At 37.0% G+C, this 23,351-nt stretch overlaps 1 protein-coding gene across 1 annotated transcript; it reads right to left on the bottom strand.

Moving 5' to 3' along the window:
- Nucleotides 1–1,015: 1,015 nt before the first annotated feature.
- On the bottom strand, nucleotides 1,016–4,682 carry LOC138124403 (homeobox protein engrailed-1-B-like). The gene is made up of 2 exons (XM_069039427.1): nucleotides 3,991–4,682; nucleotides 1,016–1,648 (listed from the first exon to the last, which is right to left on the bottom strand). The coding sequence occupies exons 1-2, from the start codon at nucleotides 4,538–4,540 to the stop codon at nucleotides 1,320–1,322; spliced, it is 879 nt and encodes a 292-aa protein (XP_068895528.1). The 5' UTR covers nucleotides 4,541–4,682; the 3' UTR covers nucleotides 1,016–1,319.
- Between the last annotated feature and the right edge of the window lie 18,669 nt (nucleotides 4,683–23,351).

Here is a 23,351-nt window from a genome sequence, read left to right as displayed (position 1 = left end):
AACTGAAATGTATCATTTGTAGACCACCAATCGGCTTATTCCTCATCACCTGGACCACTCTGATATTCATTTTGAGTCAGAACTGGAATTTGTGATTTACTCTATCGTAGTATTCGATTTGCATCATAATGGCATCAACCATCCTACATTACCATCAAAATACCGTGCGAAAGTTGTATCTGGCAGCAAAACAAAACGAAAAAAAATCCAACCGATCGCCCATAAAAACTCCACATTTAGCATAAGAGGCGCCATCGCCGTACGTGTGAATTATTTTTCATAAATTAACTTAGAAAGTTTAGCACCCACTTACATCCTAATACCGATTAAAAGCCATTTACCTTTTTTGATAATCTTTAAATATTTTAAAACGGTCTCGGTGTCGAGGTGTTAAGAGCCCAAACGAGTCTCTAAAGTGTTTTTAACAGATCATAATCTCCCATCCTCATTACAAAATCACGCAAAACCACCAAATTCAATTTGTCCTGTTAACTACAGTTTTAAAACGCTTAACCTCACTTTTTATTAGCATTTTCAATTAAACAGCTTTCTTCAACTTAAAAAACGCATCGCCGCCTCGTTCGCACCTCCGCTTAATTAACACGTCGGCTCGGCAAGACAACAGACGATCGCGACGATTTGTCAAAACCGTCGCTGCCTGCGAGCTCGTTCGATGTGGGGCGGCCTTAAGGCGACGCGACATGTCGCGTCGATTTTTTCACTGGAATTGCTCAATTGCGCCGGCACGAACGATAAACGCTCAAATCCCACTTTATACGAGAAGTACGAGATTACAGATGTTGAAAAGATAAGGTCAATTAAGTCACCGTTAATTACTTTATTGGGCCGTGACAGTTGTTTATGAATATCGTTAACGCAAAACCTTACGAGATCTTAATCGAGGCTCATTCTTTCGCATGCCTTAATTTCATCTCTCAATTGAGCGACCGGATCGGGCCCGAGGCTCCGGTGAAAATCCGGGGACGTGGTGAAAGGGGCCGATGAAACGATCGCGATGGAAGAACAATATTTATTAATTCATATATACAAGAAGAGTCTTAAGAGAACATTGCACAATTTGCTATAATCTAAATATTTAATCAGTCTATTTTTAAGGCTTTTATCATACACAGCGATCTAGATCTACTTGTTATTCTGATGCGAAATCTCAAGCTACGAAAATTACTTTACAAATTACGCAACTACGTATGAGACATGCCTTTCATAACCGGTACGCTACGCTATTTACACAACAATAATATAAATAATTTGTACAGAATAAATAGATGAGATCGACTTGAGAGCTGTTTCGCCGGAGATTACGACGACAAGGGCATGTCGTCTTCGTCGCACGCCACCGTCGAGTGGTTGTACAACCCCTGCGCCATCAGCTGCAGCGCCAGGGGGTTCTTCTGACCCGAGGACTTCTTGATCTTCGCCCTCTTGTTCTGGAACCAGATCTTGATCTGGGCCTCGTTCAGCCCCAGCTCGGCGCTTAGTTGTTGCCGTCTTCGCTCGGTCAAGTATCGATTCTCGTTGAACTCGTGCTTGAGGCGCGCCAATTGGGCACTCGAGAAGGCAGTACGAGGCCTCTTGTCTTCGCCGCTCACCTTCGTCGTGGTCTTCTTCATGCGACGGGACCGCGGACCTGCAACAAAATTACCCCGTCAAATCGGAACACGCGAAGAGGTAGAAAGGGCCAGGTTTGGTCAAGCCCTCTTTGACTTATTTCTGTTTAAATTTGTCCAAAAAAAACTAGAACATATCGGGTGGCTGGATAAATATTGGATCAAGAGTGTCACAAATTTTGTTTATTTTACGTAGCATCTGGCAGCTGTCACTTATGTCAAGTTTAATATCCAGTTTGTGCTTAAATAAATTATTTTCCAAGTGTCCACACTTTATTTCTGTTGTGAAAAGATCGCAAGCCACCCCTTTACGCACAGAAGCATTTTTGATTTCTGCATGTGAGGCAAAACATTCCCGAGTGGGAATTCCCCCCTGCCCCAGTTTTGATCAATAGCCGGTTTGTACCTCCCTAAAGAGGGTATTCACGACAGTCGAGCTAAGGTCGACATTTGTCTCTAATTAGAGCAATTGTGGTGCAGTTAGCGAACTGCAGAGAGGACATTAGGGAGGTATTAACTCGGCTGAAATATGGCGACAGAGGGTACAACTTATTATGGGGCCATTTAAGATGAGCAAGAGGCATTATTGATGGCTTGTTAGTGGTGTGTGTTCGCTATTAAGTGCGATCCCAGCGTCGCCCCGCCGACCCTAAAAATACACCGTTTAAAAAGCACTTATCCGGGCGCTGACAGGGCCACGTACGAATTTAAAAACGCATCTTTAGCGGATTTATTTTTAATTTTAAGTGCACAGTTGACGTATTGATACGGGCGATCGATGAAAGCATCAAAAATCCCAAAAATCACAACTGGGAATTAGTTTAATTCCGTAATTATGCAACCAAATATACACGAGTTTGCACAACGGCCCTGCAACAATCGCTCCCATCTTTCGCCTGTCATCCTTCTGATGTATTGACACGTCATCGCTACATCGCCCAGGATAAAACCGATATTTTTCACCGTAATGTCTGGGATCGATCATCGACTCCCCTATTGTTTTTCGGTGACACTTTTCGAGCAATTATCTCAAAGCTACTGTATTCTTCTGGGATCTGATAGCGATTCAGTCAGTTTTTCTGTGTCATGATTTTGTGTTTCTTTATTTTCGGGCCGCATTTATTTCGAGATAAAAGACCGCTGTTGAGGGTTTGATGTATGACGTCATTACAAAAACGACCAAATTTATTCCGAATATTTCAGGTATAAGAACGTTATCTCAAATATTTCGCTGACCTGTCTGGAAGTAATTTAGATTAAAAAACCGCAATCAATCCGACCGGGGGGTGGGGGAGCGTTGGGGGGTCGCAAAAAATTCAAGCAAGCGGCTACGGCCCATTTTAGACAGAGACAATTTAGCAACGTGCAGCATAATTTATTGCCGCTTATTTTACCCACATACAGGGTGAAACAACAAAACAATTTTTCATGTGCCTAATATTTTTTTCGGATTTAAGCTGTTAAATTTGGATCATGATGTGACACTTTTTCTCGTCAAATTTCTTTGGAATAATCATTCGTTGAAAACAGGAACATTTTTGAATAAAAAAGCTCTTGTGTACCTAATTACGGTAGCAGATACACCCTGTGTATAATGTGCTAATTAGTTCACCTCTGTTTTTATAATACATATTTTTTTTATTATAGAAGTGTTAATTTGTTTGACGTATAAATAATATGCATGTCTGATTATTTTTGAAAATCATTTTTCCTTCAAAAATAAGATTTCTATTTATTTCAATTTCAATTTATTATCTAATATCGACTTGTCTATAAAATTTACAGCAAAAACGGAATAAACGTGTCTGAGTTAAAAATTGCAAAAGGATTCATCTCCAACTTTTTTGGTTTTTTTTTTTTTTGGTAAATTTATATTTTTTAAGTAGGAAATTATTTTTTCTTTTTATTTATTTGTAAAGATTTTCAAATTTTAAAAGTCACAACCTTGCAGGTGATTATTAATTCATTAATGTTAAATTTTAAAAAATGGTGCAAAGTCCATACACCCTGTACAAAGCTCATCCACCCTGTATATTTTTTGGTTTCCCCCTTTATTATTTTTTCCTTCTTAATTTAATATTGTTCTAAGAGAAATAAAAAATTGTACCTAAGTAATTTAAATAAATCTGAAATACATTTAGCAAAATAAGTAGGTACATATTTAGGTACTTACTCCAAATACTTTTTATTTATTTATTTCTTTTATTTTTTGTATGTTTTCCTTTTGCTTTTCTTTTGCTGCAGTATTGTTATTTATTATTTATTCTTTCTGTGCGAATTGGGGGGTAAACATTGGATCCTCGTGGGCTGGGAGTGCCCAACCCTAGTCCCATCAGGCCCTCAACCACCAAAAACCCTTTACCTGAGCTGGGCCTGTCCGAGTAGCGCGTGCAGTAGACCCACGCCGGCCACAGAGTGGGCACGGAGCCCTCGTCCTTCTTGATCTCCTCCGGAGCGGGCAGCAACCCCTTGGGGGGGCTCTTCGGGCGGGGCTGGGGCTCGGGGCTACGGGTGCCGATTTGCGAGACCGCCTGGCGCAGACTGCCCAGCGGCGCCGTCGAGAAGGGTTTGACGTCCTCGGCGCCCTCGAGGTCGTAGGGCTTGAAGGGTATCTTGGGCCCTGTGCGCGTTCGCAGCACGGCGCTCTTCCCGAACTCCGGCTTGAGGATGTTGCGGATGGAGTACTTGAGCGTCTGGATGACGGGCTCGGGTTGGGGCGGCGGGGGCGAAGGGGATGCCCTGGGGCTGGACAGCGCGAACGACGTGATCCGGAAGAAGTCGCCCTTCGGCGACGCGCCCTGCGGGATGGTGGTGCAGGTGTAGGGCGACGTCCTGGAGGACTCGGGCGAGCTGGGGGACTTGGCGGCGTCGTCGGTGGCCGCGCTGGGGCTGGAGCGGTCCTCGAAGGCCATTGTCGAGGGGCATGCGTTCACCACACTCAAACCACTTGTCTTGCTCGCGCTGGATCAAGTGTTTACTTCGAAAAGTACGCTGTCAAACTGAGTAAGTTTTCAAAATAGTCATCTTTATTACTGAAGTCTAGTCGTGGCCCCGCCCACGGGTTCACCGCGCCTGTCTCTGTCTGTTGCGCCGCCGCGCCTCTCTCTCTGCCCGCCGCCGGCTCCCCTGAATCTCGCCGCCTGAAATTAGCGCTGAAAATATTGCTGAAAAATGTCGCCGACTCACGTGCCAATTTCGACGGCCAGGGCGGCGGCGGCGGCGGCAGCGGACGGCCGCGATCGGGCCCCTATCGATTTTCGCCCTTCTTCTCCGTCTCTGTCTCCCTTGGCATTTTTTTATGTCCGGTGCGGTCCGTCAACATCTCACTCAAACCGTAATATTCTGCCAATGGTAAAGTGGGCGTGGACGGATAAATTCAAATCTGGTTGGCTCAGGTCGCGTGGAGGGGATGGATGTGTCCAGATTGAGACGTAAGTATGTTTGTTTTTGTTGATCCGAGGCGGAGTCTGCACTGGAAACGTGGTAATTCAATATCGTACACAAGTGGTATGAATTAATAAGTGGTTTAGATAATGATTTTATCAATCTGTTGCTAATTGACAGATTTCTGGAGAGACGGTGCAAATTGATCGCTAATTAGCGCGCTTGCTGCCCAAACTTGTTCATTTTAATTGAGAATTATTTTTTTCCCTTTGGAAATGGAATTCTAGATGAAGTTGATGGTACCAACTACAACCCACTGATGACCAACTAGCTTGCTAATGACTCATTTTTAATATTTCAGTCGTCTTTCCTGTGTTTTCGTATTGATTGGTAAATTAAAAATCATAAACTTTAATATTCATTTATTACAGCTATTCTTTTATTACCAAGGAATATCTAAAACACTTATTAACTTAACTATCAGGTCCATTTACTGGAGTCGGGCCTGACCTTTATGGACAATTCATAAAATAATTATCTCCAATAGATAATTTACTAATTCATTCATAATTAAATGAAAAACTTTAAGAATTAGGCTAGAACAGTTTAACTTAATAAAAATTACAGCGTGTTTATTTATTATAAAATAAGTCCCTAAATAAACCGTACCTATTGCCTACACAATATCTGAATTAAAATAATGAAACTGATACCTAAACACCGTTCACGTTGTTTTAGCATAATGGGAGGCCATGATTTATTTTTTAACGTTGGACACACTGTTGGATTTCCGTCACTAAAGTACCTGACATGCGGACCTATCAAAATAAACATAACATACATGTTGGTGAATTTCTGAGAATTCCGAGAACATAACATGTTGCTGTAGTTCTGAATGCTGATATCTGAGTATTCTTCTATTGCAAACTAGTAAAACTGACAACCATGCCCTAGACATTGACGCTATTTATAACCTCAAACTTAGAAAGTACTATAACCTAATTCAACAGACAGCTTTACTACCAAATTAAATTAAAAACAGTGGGTAATTAAAAAATGTTTTGGCCAATGGCACACACGAAAATAATTCCTACTTGTTAATCTTTTAAAATTTCCGATTTTTTTTTTGTAGTCATGATAAACGATACGTTATTTGATACAATGCAAATTTTCAATTTAATATTTCAATTCCATATTTAAGAGATAATTAAGAATTTGTTTCAGATGTACAGGGTGAGCGAAACTCGATGTCTCAGCTCTATTCATCGATTTTTTTTTTCCAGAAACACCTATATTTTGGCATATTTAAAAAGAGCTAAATTTTCTGAACAAATTTTGTAAAGAAAAAAATTTGCTATCTTTTTCCGTTAAAGAATTACATATAAGCAAATTTGTAAAAAAAAGTATTATCAAGAATTCCCAATCGTCACGATTTAAACATGTAGCAAATTTTTTTTCTTTACAAAATTTGTTCAGAAAAATTAGCTCTTTTTAAATACCTATGCCAAAATATAGGTATGTTTCTGGGAAAAAAAAATCGATGACGTCATTACTTCAGTTTCCAAATATGGAAAAATATGTAAATTTGGTTTAAAATGGACCTTACTCAATCCCATTTAAGAACCTCTTTTCAGATTTTTTCTATCGTCTGTCCTTTTCTTTTAATAGAGCTGAGACATCGAGTTTCGCTCACCCTGTACCTAATACCGGGTGATTTTAAATGAATGTGACTTTTTTTCATTGGTTGGTAATATTATTGTTGGTTATTCTGCTTTTTAATGTGATAGTTGACATAAAAATAGGCGTCCTCGCCTATTGGACACAATTTATTAATATCTACATAAAATGTCAAAATGACGTACGTACGCCAATGTGTTGATTAAGGTATCAAGTTTGCCAAAATAATTTATGATAAATGTTCCCAACTTAAGAAAAAAGTCACAATAATTTAAAATCACCCGGTAATTTCGGTTGTAATTTCTCCAGTGCCTAAATTATTTTCAATTTTTTTTCCAAGTTTAGGAACGCTTTTGTTGTCGTGGGCGAAGCACAAGTCGTAGAGGAGTGCCTTATTTCCAAATGGCAATAAAAGAACGAGTGAAAAGCGATGAAAAATCCCATGCACGTGAGAGATTAGACAAGGAAATTTCACGTCAGTACTAAGTATGTAGTTACTCCAGATGTATTTATTGATGTCAATACAATATTTGATTTTCATGGTCATAGTGATTTCGATTTGAAATGATCAAAATGTTCAGGAATTTTTTGTTGTTGCCATGACCACCTTATCAAATTCAAAGTTTCTATTGGATGTTTGTCGCAGGTGTGCAATTTATGTTGTTAATTATCTGGTAGCTAATTAAAAATTTTCAACAGTTTAAAAAAATACAAAACATCTGGATACCATTTTTCCTATCTAAATGTATTTGATGAAGTATGTACCTACATATTATGTATGTATTTAAAAAAAAATTTAAAACTTCAAATAGATAGGTACATATTTACATACATAATTTGGAAATACATATCTAGGTATCTAGATACTTTTGGATAGGTAAATGAAATATTAAAAAAAAATATGAATAGAAAAATACCAACCAGATCAAATGACAGTCTGTGAAGGAAACTATTGTATGTACTACTTCCTTGACAAGTTCTTAAAGAAAGTACATATCAAAAACTCCTGAAAACGTGGCTTTAAATTACATTTCTTTATATTTTTTCATGTGTACCTAACAGTTAAAAAAAATGCCAAAAAACCAAAAACTTTTCTTATCCCAAAATTTGCGGAACAGTTTAGAAGTAAGTAGGTACGTTGTTAAGTAGCTAGCCATAAAATATCATATTCAAATTTAAAAAAATCTATCTTCTTTCTTGGAGAAGATGTGGATTGATAATTTATCCCAATAATCTGCAAAAAATTCATTTTTTTGTATCCATGGAAATAAGAAAGAGCAATCAAAGCCATGTTTCCATAGGCTATTTGAGGTAAAACCGACATAAAATCACTCCTTGGAAATGCGGTAAATAATTAAGTAAATAATTGGGAACATGAAGAATTATTAGATACATACAGGGTGTCTCAAAATTCGCGAATTCCGAATTCAGAGCGTTGTAGGGATCACTTCAGTAGTCCAAATATAGAAATTAAAAAAAAATCGGGACTCTACCTACAAAGATACATTGGTCTGAAGGTGCACTCTTTAAAGTGCGTTTTCTTCAAATACGGGCTGAAAAGTTCAGTGTTTATAATGTTATTTATGGTGTAGATGATTGTGGAAAATAATAACGTAAAACAATTTTTTGAAGAATAGCTTTACTTTGAAGTAACGGCAACGTAGCTAGAATATTATTTTGTCACAGTGGATATGAAGGCTGCTATGTATTGAACAAAATTAAAGTGCTTATATCTTCTTCAGGAAGAGCGAATTTTTTTTCTAAGTATTTTTCCAGCTCCACTGGGTCCTTCCCTACCACGCTCTGAATTCGGAATTCGCGAATTTTGAGACACCCTGTATATCACTGGTTAGTAAAAAATGTAGTAAAAATCCTTTTAATAGATATTTAAAATGAATGAGATCAAAGCTGCACTTTTGCAATCCATTTTTAGTTTTTTAAAGAATGTTCTTTACTGTTCTGAAAAGAAAAATCAATCTTAACAAACGCTTCATTTTATTATCATGAAAAATTCCCCATCTTTTATTCACCCCATTTTAAATTTTCCCCCTATTTATGCATTGTTTTTACGTCTCTTTTACCAAACCACTGTTGTTGTATAAACAGACAATTCTTCTTTTCAACTCAATATGAATGGATTTTACCTGGAATGGTATTTTATTCTGTCACTTCTTACCTTTCACTGTATTGTGTAGGTGTTTAAAGTTTTCGCACCTTTCTTAACTAGTGTTATTTTGCCGCCAAATAAAACAAAAATAATGTCTTAGATAATACCAAATGACATTCCTGAGTGACTTATTAGGTTTTCTCTTCGACGAATCACTTTGTGCATGTAAGTATGACACATACGCATGTGCCAGTTTATCAAATGTTTTATGGTTCACTTCCTGACGCTTCAATTTTTGTCAAACTGGCTATAACTTAACCCAGATGCCAAGATAGCGTAAATGTCGTGTAATTTTTTCCGGTGTGTAATGAACTAGAAACGTTGGTTCGTCGTTTAAAAGAGTGTTTCGGTGCGTGCATAATTTAGATTTTTTGCCTCTCCTTCGCCATTCCCCGAAACTGAAAATGCGATGAGCTCAGCGTCCTGCGATCCGTATCTAAACTGTCTACACCTACCTGTCAAAATACTACAAAATATTTTACTTTTAACAAAAACACACGCTGTTAATGTATTCCGGTGTTTAGTCACACCGAACAGTTCTCGTAACACTTACCTGCATCCGCAACCGTGAAAAATCCAACAATAACAGAGCGAAAACGCGAGAGTAAACAAGTCTGGCGTCTGAAACGAGCAAGGATTTTGCGGAAATCCTTGACACGGTGTGTCCAAAGGGCCCATCTGACGAAATAATCCGCTGGACGCGTTCTCATCAAAACACGACGGCTCCGGTGTTAAGGTGGGTACTCACCGGAATGAAAGGGATTTTTTTCCGTGTCAACGCCAGACGAGATTTACAATCTATGGCGAATTTTATGTATGCCTTGAGGTTTACAAAAGCATTCTTCGCATGGGTGACAAAAGACGCTGCAATAAAACTGTTGTCGAAGGTACAGACCGAAACAATTCTCTCTTTGGAAGTAAAACAATTAAACGGGGGATCATAAAGCATCCATGACAGCGCACGTAGGGCTCCCATTCCCACCGGCGCAGACGAGAGGGGCGCAGGGCAGGGGCGAATTACCGGATTACCGAGACCTGTTCCAAATCAATAAAAAAAAAACAAATCTAGCTATTCTCATAAAAATCACAAAATAATTTTTTTGCAAGAGCAAATTAACGTAAATCGGTGGTTGACGTTTGTTCAACTTTGAGGAAAAATTAATAAAGTAATTTAAAAATGTAACAAGAGATGTATTGTAACTTCTGTCATGTGTCTGAAAAGTGACAAAGAAAAGAACCAATCAGGTACCTGAAAAATTAAGGATGGGTTTCAGATAATTTCAGTCATTTTAAACTTGCCAATTTGAAAAATTAATTCAAGAGTGATGGAGGAATACTACAGGGTGTCCCTGAAATGTACGGCAAAATTTTAACCACGAGCTACTGGCTTCATGTAGAACTCGGAAAAAATATTTAAAAAATTCTATGTCATAAAATAAAATTACATTTAATTTTTGAGGCAAAATTTTTTTTTAATTGATTTTAGTCTTCTACGTTGTCCCACAACCTCGTAGGTACAATTCCGGCACATTTTAAAAATACACCCTTGTACATACAGGGTGTCTTAAAATTATCGTATTCCGAGTTCGGGGCTTAGTAGGGGACATCCTGTTGACCAAGTAAAAATGTTAAAAAAAAAATTGCTGTCACTTTGAAAAAAAATATCAAAGTTGCCAATATTTGTTCAAAAGTACTTGATTAATATTCTAGCTATGTTGTACTTCCCTTTTGACAAATATTGGAAAAATAAAACTTTTTTATTTTCAAGATAAAGCTGCTTTTTCAAGAAATGTCTTTTCTTTTGTATTTTAATATTTTACATAATCATCCTCACCATATTTTAACATGAATGTCAACCATTTATATTTTTTATTTGAAGAAAACATGATGAAAAGTTTGAACCTTCAGACCCATATTTTGTAAAGATCCCCCTGTCTTTTTTATTTTATTTTTTCGAGATTTTTCCCTACAAGACCCCCGACTTGGAAAACGTTAATTTTGCGACACCCTGTATATGATATTTTATAAAATATTCACCAATGCGTTTTCCTTGTTTTAAAGCATATTTCCTAGAGGTTACTTGGCATTGGCGTACCTACATTTTATAAAATATGATATATGTACAAGGATGTATTTTTAAATTGTATCGAAATTTTACCTACAAGGTTGTGGGACAACGTAGAAGATTGTACCTCAAAAATTAAATGTTGTTTTATTTTTTGCCATAGAATTTTTTAAATATTTTTTCCGTGTTCTACATGAAGCCAGTAGCTCGTGGTTAAAATTTTGCCGCGCATTTCAGGAATACCCTGTATTATTGTAGGTAGAAAGGACTAGGGAGTCAGGTTGATATTTGCTTATTGAAAATTTGTTACAATAGTTATTTTTGCAATAATATGTATCTATGAAGCACTTTTTTTAAAGTGGGAAATTCACTTGCACGAGCGCAGCTCGCATATCTCTGAAGTCGTTATTCTCTGGAGTGAATAAATAATTATTTGTGAATCCAGTTCAAAAAGTGCATATTTTGTCGAGTCTGAGTTTTCTGGCCGAGGCGCAGCCGAGGCTTCAAACAAGGGAAACTCTGAAACTTACACACTTTCCTTTTGTACTACTTTTTTCTCTTCCTTAGTTGCCAGCACCCTTCGTGTCTTCAACTGGGACAACTGGTACAAATTTCTCTTCTGTGTCAAAACTCTTGGTCGTGACGTTGGACAAGCTCGACAATCTACGACTTGCGTTATGGCATTCGCAGGTCTTCGTGTGAGCCGTTTCCAAATTGAAATAAATCGTTTTGGCTGTCAAAGCTCGATTCGGTAGCAGCGGTCTTCAGTTTGGTCGATTTGGCATCGACTCCGTCGAAATAATTAATTAGCAAGCCGCAATTCTATAGAGATATCAGTATGAATAGGTTCGGGTTGAATAGGCGCTTCACCTCATTGAAATCTTAACTGATGGAAGAGGGAACGGTTCGATGTTTAGTCATGTACTCGCTTCATTAATTCGCTTTTATCTTCGCCTCGTGAAACGGCTAGTTGGTGATGTGGATGTCGTTTCGTATTTGTGGTAAAGGTCAACAGCACAGCCGGCCGACAATAGCGAACCCATTGTCACCGCGGGGTCCGCACGATGACAATACGGCACCGCGTCCCGGATGTCGCCGAAGGCCCACCTGAGAAGAGGAAATTTACGACGGGACCGTCGCAGCTTTCCTTCGCTTGGGAAAAGTCGACGTTTGGCGGTGGCGATGGCAGGAGCGGCGCGTTCACTCGCACAATCGACACATAAATAAAGGCGCCAACGCGAAATCGGAGCTTTTGCTGAGACTTCGAAACGGTTAGGATGTAACCTGACACTCTTCTTTATACTTCTCGGGCATAATTAACCGCGCTGAAGAAGTCGCGGCTCCGACCAGACGAGAAATACGATTGTCACTCGAAGTGGTCAAGTGCCAGGAGGTGGTGTCACTTAGGGACTAGGTAAACTCGGAACAATATAGTACATATTTCGATCAGGTGAAGTGACACACCAAAATCGACTCGTAGATTGAATCATACCGGTACCAACTGTCAAAATAAAAATTACTGTTATAACGTCTTCGCGTCTTAAAATATTTCCAACTGAAAGCTTTACAATACAGATAGGTAATCAAGAAAAAATCAAAGAGAATATATGTAATTCATGTGTCACGTGAGGTCTTTTTAACGATTCTAATTGGCTGAAATAGGGTAGTAAGAGGATGTCTCGGTGGTAATATGTATTAAACAAAAGAATCTACCATCTTAGTTTGCTCCGGTTTTAACGGTAATGACATTTGTCAAATTTGACAGCTAGAAGTGTTTTTTCAAATAAAAAAAATAAAAAACTACAGTTATGAAGTGGCACAGCCAGTGGCGTCCGATAACTTAACGGCCGGTTAAATCAAGCGTTGCTATAGAAACGCTAGAAAGTGACCAATCACATTACATGATTTTTGTATTTATCGGAGAGTTAACTAACTGGCCAAATAAAATGTTTTCAGAAACCGGGCCTAAGTGTTCCTCCTTTATTCATTCATTATATCAGGTGTTCATTTAAATTCCTCCTCAAAGTAGGCGTTGAAGAGTCGATTGTGAATGCACCGCAACATATCACGAATCAACTGTTTAAATCTAACCTCACTTTTTGCGTTATTTGTGTTTTTACTCTGCAGGCTGACGAATGGTTCGTTCACAATCGACTCTTCAATGCAAATTTTGAGGATAAATTTAAATGAACATCCGATAATTCTCATCAAATACGAGTATAATCTCGTGATGTGATTAATAAATCGATGGTGTGACTCGTGAAACCGGAGCAGCGTCCTACGGAGTGAATTTGAAGCTCGTAGATATCAGTGGACATAATCATACCACTTGTTATACTGTAGCTGATAAATTAAAAGCATTTGAAGATTCGTATGCATCTATCTACGAATCACCTTTCGCTTTTTAAGAGTTTAATTTCTAATTTTTGATTAAACATCTTATTTCTTCACTTGTGTTACATTTTTTGTTAACAGACATTTTTTATTTTACTAACGAATATCCAACATGTATCGCAAGCGTTTTAATCAACTGTACAGTCGCGAGCAATAAATTTTGGTCGTCAATGTCATTTGACGCAATGGAAAATACTCCATTGTAAAACGGTCGTAAATATCATAACCTATCATCATGTTGTTGTAAGACATTTTATTGTCATTTTTTTGACATGCGCATAATCAGGCAGGGATTTTTTTAAATTTGTGACAACCTCACCAAATTTTGAAATGACATTGACGACCAAAATTCATTGCTCACGACTGTAAAGTACAAGTTAATGGTTCGTCGCTTAGCTAAATGTACCTAACATATTATGCTAGACGTGCGTTCGTGAAATCAGTCACAGCACAGCACCCTTGACCCGATTTTTATTTAGAAGTTGTACTTACAGAACACCTGTAGGTACAGAAACAGCTATTCTTGTTCGTTTTCGAGGCGTGGCCTCAGGTGTGCATTATTTGTTTTTAAAATTGTGACATTTTAATTTTAGATTTTTGCCTTGAACGGAATTTCCCATATAAATTCCGAGTGTATTTTTTTTTCAATGCGAGAGTATCACATCATGTTGAATAATAATTATTGTATTTAAATGTCTATCATGCTGTTAGATAAACATTTTAAATTTATGATAACTAAAATTACGAGTGATTCAGCATGATCAGATGACCTAGCACTCTTTGACAAGACATCAAGATAAATAAATACCTTGTGTATGTCAAAACTTTTATGCCAATTAGATTTTTATTGAAATGTAATGTCTCGTTCGCTTTTCTCTTTTTCTTGTAACGTTTTAATGTTTGTATTATCATCAACAACTGCCGGCTGTCAAGTCACCAAAATAAATTTGATGCGGCCGTAAATGACATCAAGTTTATTTTAGGAAGTTCTTGCTTAATTCTTTTTACAGAAACAATTGTTTATTCATTAACTTATCAGCTTGATCTTAAGTAGAATTAAATTTAAATAATTACAAATGTTGGTCGTATTTTATCTTATTTAATTAAAAAGAAATCTTCAATGTCAAAGATACGTCAATTTGAAATTTTTCGAAAATTTGACAAAAAATATCATTTCCTGTAATTTGTAACAGGATTTATAAAAAATCAGAATTTATTTATTAACCACAACATTATTACAACTCGAAATATTTTCCTCAATCATTTTATTCTTAACGGGGAATATGATTTTAACCTTTCCAACTGAAAAATAACCCATTTTGACACCTTCTTTAATTTTTTTGCCATTTCTTTTCGTCATCTACTTTTTGAATAAATCATATTCTATTTAATTCTTCGCTCTAGATTTTTTCGTAATAAATTCAATTATGTCTTTTTAGGTTCTTTGAAGATAAGTTCTTCTTAGTCACTACCGGAAACCATTCTTCAAAACTTCGGAACCTTGATAACGGCAAGTGTGCTTACTCTGATGCCCTAATTTTAAGAAATTGTAACTTGAATTTTAAAGTTATCTTTTTTCTAAAAAAAAAAATGTAGGTACTAGAAAAAATTAAACTTCAGCAGCGGGAGATTTTTTCTAGTTTTTATCTTTCTTTTATAATTTTTTTTTTTTTAAATTAGGTATCTTGTAAAATCGTTACTCTACAGTTCTATTAGATATCATTTATGTCTTTAACTTTTCGGTTTTTGTCGTCTAGTGTTCGTCAAATGTCTACATTATTATTTCTTTCTTCATCGAATTATATTTACTTTGAAATTTAGTTTGAATTGTTTTCATAAATCTCTGTCCAAGAGCAATATCATAAAACAAATAAAAGGAATGAGATGAATACTAGCGAGGTGAAATAGGAGACAAATGTGGGAATCAGTGGGGAGAAATCTGACACCAAGCAGAAGAAATGAAGAATGGGCGACAGCGTAGTCGTATCGATCTTCACATAGAGCAACTAACCTTTCTTCCTTGTCGAAAAAAAGAAATGTATCTCTAATAAAAACCTTCGGCTTAAACGATTTGTGTCGATTGTGATGATCGACCACTCAGAAAATCCAATTTAAAAATATGAGCCAACAGTAGTTTTACACGAGATGGTAAAGAAGGCAAAAAAAATTAAATCATCGGAAGCGTCGAAGCGCAACAACCCGCACATGTACCACTAGATAAGTAAACGCCAAACAAAGTTCTTAAGTAACACCATCACACATACTTATCGAGAGAGCTTAGCAGCTGAAGAGCTTAAGTAGCTTCCACTTCCACTCTTTTTATTTCGCGTCACCTCGCATATCACTGCATTATCACCCCCAGTCGGTCATATTTGCAAAACCTCCCTTAATTCCCCGTCGGAAATAAACACCGCTCCCGCCGTCTAAAATTGTGTTTTCAATATCCACCCCTGTTTGCGTTCCCATCGATCCATGTCTTTTCTGAGCCCGTACACTTTGATTTTATTTACAAGTGATGTAGAAAATTGAATTCCGCACCCTCGCTTACAAGGTGTAAGATTCCACCCCACCAATCAATCGATAACAATATCACCGTATCGAGGGGGTGCATAGGAGCCAGTCTCGCTCGGAGCTTCCGGCCACGGTATTATGGCAAAAACTCAATTCGCTTAAAACTAAAGAGTGAGCAGGCATTCCGGTTAATCGGATGGAGAGGGTGTGGAGGTTTGATCATTTCATGGATAATTTCCGCGCGGGGCTCTTATAGCTTGATCCGGTGAAAAAGCTGGGGGCTCCGGTGCAGCTCTCCTTTGCGGGATTAATTACGATTGGCGGCAATTAAACGAGTGCGCATCTGAGGCGTGCGTGCATGATGGTATGTGGAGCGCCCCGAAGAAGGAAATGTTGGAGCTTCCGAATAAATTCGTCGTGGGTTATGGAAACTCCGGATTAATATAGATTTCAAGCTGATTCTTTGACCGGGAGTACAACCAGATTTATTTATAGCGAAGGGTTACGTTTCGTATAATTTAATAATTCAGTTGCGACGACGCTAACCTATATAAAACGAGGTTAAAAATCTCTATGGATGACTGTATTATTAAACAATTAACCCCACACGGGGAACAACACGCGATCGGAAAACGAAACGTGTTCTGGCAGACAGGTCCCATTGTTTTGTTCTAATTTTAGAGGATTATATAAAAGAAACACGACACATTGTTATTTTTTTTCGATCTGGTTTTTGACACATTTCTCTTCTGCAAACGTGTAATTTCGAACGGAAACGACTACATCGGGGCTGCACATTTTGTGCTCCAAGGTCTTGCTGTTTTAGATATTGTTTTTTGATATTTTCTTGGTGTAGAAAAGAACACAAAAGCGATTTAATAAAAAATACAGAAGAGTTGGCGTTCGATTGTCATTGTTGTTGGGGGTGTGTTTGTGCGACCATTGTCTATCCATACCGCAGTTTTTGCTCTTTGATTTTGGATAACAATACCATAGTCCAGAAGACCACCTAGAGGAAACTCGCCGGAATCGTGTACACTCCTTATACATTTAAATCTACAATTATTTGTAGAAAAAAGGAGAAAAATGTTTTATTTGCTATCGCTGTAATCACCCAATGGAGGAAGCGACACTTATATGGACTTTCTTTACCTTGAAAATCGAAATTAAACTTTCTCAAAACCAGAGCATCAGAGTAAGCACACTTGCCGTTACCAAGGTTGCGCTTTATAAATATTTTATGTTATCTCCGTTGGTTGTGTCTCGTTTTATCGTTTTTACGAATTTTTTACGAATTGATTGCATTTATGGATCCAGGGAGAAGGATGAAATCGACATGTGATTTATTCAAAAAATTAATGAAGGAATGAAATGTCAAAAAAAAAACGAAGGATGTTATTTTTCAAGCAAGTCGAAAAGGTAAAAATCATGGAGAGGTCTTGGATTTTCTCATGGGCTATGTGAGTCATATCTGCGCAAACGAAGAATATCGGTCTCAAGTAGGCGCTACAAACCGACCGGAAAACATCGTCATTCGGTACCTCAAGGGTAGATAATGTTCCTCCATGTGTTACCTCGTCGCTAAAGTAGTCAACGTTTTCAGTTATCATTTATTTTTTACTGGTTTATCGCTCCGGCTTCGCTCAGATATTTCCAAGGTCACAGCCCATGAGAGAATCCAACACCTCTGCATGTTAAGAACAACAGAAAATGTTTGGAATCAGTTTTAATAATGTTGTATGATTGGTATTGATAAATAAAGAAAACAAAAATTTTAACAATGTACGATTTATAGATAATAATAAATAAATTGTGATTTGATTTTATGTACTTAAAATCTGATTAAAAATTACTAAATTCCTAAAACGAAGGAGGAAATACCTACTTTCAATTGAGGAATTAGAAGAAACATATTTTTTTATAATCGTTGCACTTAAAAAAGGAGGCACATCATCAAGGCCGGATTTATTTATCGTATATTTCTACCAAGTAACGATAATTCCTTTGAGAAACCACAATTTTATTTTATCACTAATTTCTGTTTTACATTCATTCTTATTATTATTAATATTTACAGGCCTTCATATGTAGAAATCGTAAACAGGTGGTCAAGTATTTTATAATTAAAAAAGAAATTTCTTCAATTAATTAAATTCTTGAGAAAAAATCAATTTAATTTAAATTACATATTTTGAATTAAAAATATTTTTATATTTATTACTTACTTAAAATAGCTCTCAGTCTAAATACGCTAAGCCACTAAAATATTTAGTAAAATCATCTCTTCAGATTCATTAACATAAAATTGCTATTGGAATTCAAAGGTAGTTATTTATGAAATGATAGATAATTTTACTAATGTAGTTATCAACATATACAGAGTGTTTAAATGATATCATTTTGAGAACATGTGCGAGTACCTTGCAGTAATTTTAATGTTTACATTAGCTGTCAGTTGAGGTAGAGAGCGTTCAAAAAATTTCCAGGCAATTAGCTCGGTGCCTGCTTTTATTTTCTTAACGAATGGCGTAGCTTCATCAACTGTCAAACCATTGAGTCAATTGTCATTTACTCCTGAACAAGTCGTGGTGTGATTATTTCTTGACAAAAAACAGTTGATTTGATTTTGATTTATAATAAAATGATCAAAAGAGGTTATGTATCAGAAGGAAATGTCAAAGTATGCCAACCAAAATGATAATCTGCATTTCTAAGTGGATTCATAAAGTTTTTCTCTTAATTGTTTATTGTTTTGTCATATGTTCAATTCTTATTTTATTAGTTAGGTATAAAGTTATAAAATATAAACTACGCCCTTTTGGGTATCAAAGAGTTTTTCAAATTATATTTTTATGTTTCCTTAATACAAAGTCGTTTTAATTTTTTTTATAAGCTACGAAAAGTGCTTTATTACATTACGATAAAAATGTTCGCGTTTATAAACGGTAAAAAATGAACCGTTCCTTTTGCATGATAATTAGGGAAAAATGCAAAATTACGGTGTAGACCCGAACAGTCCCGTATCCTTGAGACGTCATTCTTAGCTAATTTACTGCAATTAGTTGACATAATAAGAGCCTTATGCATAAAAATAAATAATAAACATCATATCTAAAGCACCGATCGCCGGTACCATAAAGTCAAAGATTTTCACCAAACTTCTAAAACATACAAGTTATTATTTCGACCATGTTCCCAGAGCAGGTGCTACGTTCACGTTTTGATTAATTCAAACGTACACTCGACATTTTTGAAAGCTGATATGTAAAGTAGCTGATTTGCCATCATTCTAATTTCAAAATGTGTCGAGATATGAAATTGATATTTCATTTCTGCCAAGCCAACAAAATAAACTCGTAAAATTCTAAACTAGAACAAGTCAGACATAAGAGAAAAAAGAGGTCATTACCATAACATCCTGTAACTCTGAATTTCTTCAAACATAAGTAATTCGCACCTGCGCTGACAAACCACCTAAGAACTGTCAATTTTGACATCTGTCATTCTCCCAAACAGATTAGGTTTGCGTAACTGCAGTCCGCACACAGCAGTATCAAATAAATAAGAAACTGTTTGGATAAGCTTTCCGTCATCTTTAAAATTTCAAGACGCTACAATAATTTCGTGCAACAAAAATTTATTTGATGATATTATAGTCTCCCGGAAATGCATCTTTGTTGTTATTATTATAATTGTTATTTGCACGAATGGGTGTAAATTTAGTTGTTATTTATACGTCGGATTGCTTTACCGTCGGACGGTCGAGCGGCATTTGTTCTTGGCGCTGTAGCTGGCGCCACCTATCGGCGCGTGTCCGAACTTGTTTTTCCAGGGGAGCAAGGGGAAATATCGATGTGTGTGGTCCTCGAGGTGAGCGACTCGCCTGCTCACGAGCGCCGCGTAACAAACCTCTATGGAGATGCCGACAACAACAACGCGCGCTACGTCTTCTTTCTTTCTCTCGGGAATAATCTTGCGGAATAGGCGGCATCTCATTATGCGGGATAAATGCACGGTACTTTGTTAGGGATGTCATTATTATCGTTATCGGCCGGGTTATTGCGAATATTTCTTCGGCTGCCGCATTGTCAGCCGTGGCGCCAATCAGCTTAATGCGTATTGACACTCTACCGATGGACACCATTACCGGCTTTTTTTCCTTCTTGGAACAGTGGCGGGTCAAGTGGATGACACCTCGCGGTGCGGTGATGGCGAGTTATTTAAATTAAATTGCTTTCCGAACGGAGATTAGATTGGGTTTTGGATTGGTGTGGTGGGTCCAAGTGCAAAAAATTCGCACGTATGCCTGAATTGATGTGGATTTAGTTTCAAATTAATTGTGACAGCGATAACGTTTGCTAATTCATTTTAGTTTTTATGCTGAGCGAGGGGATTTGCCAGAGAAGGCTGGATAAAGCTGCGACACGTGTTTCATTTCAACACTCATAAGGGGTACCCAAGTTTTTGTCCTGTTAATGAAGATTTTGACATTAAAGCAATTGCAATAGATGTACAGTCGCGAGCAATAAATTTTGGTCATCAAGGTCATTCTTTGACCCAATCGAAAATGCTCCATTGTAAAACAGTCGCAAATATCATAACCTATCACCATGTTGTACGAGTATGACATGAATTGTCATTTTTCTCTCAATTTTTTGACACTTTGTTGACGTGGGCATAATCAGGCAGGGAAATTTTTAAATTTGTGACAATCTAACCAAATTTTGAAATGACATTGACGAGCAAAATTTATTGCTCGCGACAGTACATACTGGAGGAAAAAATACAAGGTCTTAAGAAGATAGCAATAAGTGAAAAATAAAAAGAATGGTAAATAAGGAATCGCAATGATCATAGAAGAAAAAATAAATAAAATAAAACAAGACTAATAAAAGTACACATAGTATAGTCTGCCAAAAAATGAAAACTGTCTAGGGAGCTAAATATTTGCTCCCTAGGGAGAAAATGTTCTACTTCTGTCACGACGTTGACATCCGAGAAGTTGATTTCTACTTCCGATCGTGAAAAAAATATTTTAAAAACCTGTATTGTCAGACTCTGAAATGTTAAGAAATGTAAAAATGAAATTTGGAGAAAAATATGGAATATGTACTTAATTTCTTGATACAGAATAAATGGAAAAGCACCTAAAGGAAAGAAGAATTAAATCGTTGACAAAAAATGGAAGAAATGCAAAATGACTAAAAGTAGGTATTGTTAGGTATAAGAGAAAATGATGACAATTGATTTCATCAATTCAAATGTGTAAAGAAGAAAGAAGAAACAAACAAGTAAAAAATTATACTAAAGTGTCTATTTAGTCTGGCTCAAATAAAGACATTCAACATTTTTTACTCTTCAAAAACTTTCTTTAAAAGCAGCTATGTGATAACATTTTGAGAGCATTTTCGATCTTTCAAAAATTAAAATTGATAAATGTCAATTGTGCTTTTGTGGCTTTTCGAGGTTTTTCTATACAGTGCGTTCGTAAAGTATTAATTTCTGAGAAAAATCCTCGAAAGGGTCAACTTTGTTTTTAGAAAGTACATACTCTTCAATACTTTACTTGTGTTGACAGCTTTTCATCTCCTAGTTATGACGTCATCAATAATTTTTTTAAATGACAACCCCCACTTTTTTCTTCTTTTTCTGATAGGCCTTCCCACTACCAAAACGGTGAATGAAAAAAATTCATACCTTACATAACAATTTTTTTGAGAAAATGACAAATTTCACTGCAAAAATGTAATTTAATTTTTATTGTAAAAATTTTAATTGGTTTTAAAAAAATAAACAAACATCTAAGGTTACCAATAACATTCAAAGCAATGTTGAAACTGCCTCCCGCCAACCATTTAGCACTTACCGACACTTTGTACACTGCGCTCAATAATGTCAGGGCTTATTTCTTCCATTTCAGCGCGAATTCTCTGCCGCAAATGTTCTAAATTGTTTGTTCCATTAAAATAAACCTTCGATTTTAAGTAAACCCAAAAAAAATGTTTACTTTAAAAATTAAATTAAATTTTTGAATTATCAATTGTCATTTTCTCAAAAATACCAATTTTTTTTGCTCATCATTTAGGTAGTACGAAGGTTTATCAGAAAAAGAAGAAAAAATTACCTATTAGTATGTACATATTAAACTGATTGAATAAATAATACAACGTATTCCACAGAATAAACTGAAACAATCTTGTAGTCGTATTCCTCGTAGTTACGCCACTGCTCATCGGCCATAATCATTACCGTCCCGGTCGTCGAATTTTCTGCTCGTTTATTTTTCCTTCTCCGATTTCTCTCGTTCGCCGCTTCTCCCTTTTCGGCTTTCACACCGGTCCAGCACTCCCCAAAACTCGAATAAAAAGAGAACCGCCAACATCTGACACCTTATTAAACTTTCAATTATCCAATTTCCGATCAGCCGTTGCGTCGACACCGGCTGATTTTCTCATATTCTCATTAACCAGCAACGCAAATAACCGGATGGAAGATGCGAAGAGAGAGTCAATTACCGACGTTCGGCCGGTAATAAGCCTTGTCAAAATAATACTTAACAGCAATAAAACCGTTGAGAGTTATCTTTCCGACACTTTATCGGCGCGGTTATGTAACAGCGCCGACGGCGGCGCGGTGCGGCGAGCCTCCAAACTACCACTCATCTTCAGCCGTAATGGCCGAAACGTGCCTTATCTCCGGCTATACTTACCACCGCACGCTATGAAAGAGATACGGATGAAAATATACGGTGCAAACGTAAAGACCGAGACGGCCATCGGATGCTCTAATTTCGGGCGGTTGTTGTGCAAACGGTTTTAGGGCCTCTTTCGGACGGATAATTGTTTGAGATTGTTCGACGAGGAGGCGGCGACCGCCGCCCGAATTTTCATGCAAATATGGGACCAGTCGATAATTCAAATCCGGGTGGATAATGCGCCGTCATGTGTTCTTGACGTCATGAATGCTGAAGAAAGGCCGAGAGAAAAATTGCTGCGTAAGAGGCCCCCAAGTGTACACACGGCGGACTTTTTATGGGCCACGAGGGAAACGGATCTCTTGATTCTTAAGTCCCATCTGCGGAAATAATTTTTTCGATTCAATTCAACTATAAAAAGAAAGATCTAAAATTGATAAGTTTTTTAGTACTTTTACTGCTGTATGGTTTTGTTTCTGTCAACGTAGCTTCATCAACTGTCAAATCATGTACGTCAAACTTAGAAGCAACCAACCACAGTGTTCTTACTAACACATGACGCTTTTTACTATAGATTATTGATTTCAATTCCGATAAAATCAAGATGCAACTGACGTTTGACCACAAATGTTTGAACAGTCGTTGCATTTGAGAAATGATCAAATGATCAACAAATTTGGAGACATCCGTGAAAAAAAGAAAGAGACGGGCGATTAAAATATGTAATAGATTTATGTCTCTTTTTAACAGAGCACCTGTAGGTCTTATCTTTTTGATAACACCTCATACCGCGAATTCACGAACCGTTTCCTCTTCACATTTTTACTTTTA

Source organism: Tenebrio molitor, chromosome 2 (assembly GCF_963966145.1).
Source record: "Tenebrio molitor chromosome 2, icTenMoli1.1, whole genome shotgun sequence".
In the NCBI taxonomy this organism is placed as follows: domain Eukaryota; kingdom Metazoa; phylum Arthropoda; class Insecta; order Coleoptera; family Tenebrionidae; genus Tenebrio; species Tenebrio molitor.
Note: the sequence above shows the minus strand (reverse complement) of the source record. Positions and strands in the feature narration are given on the sequence as shown.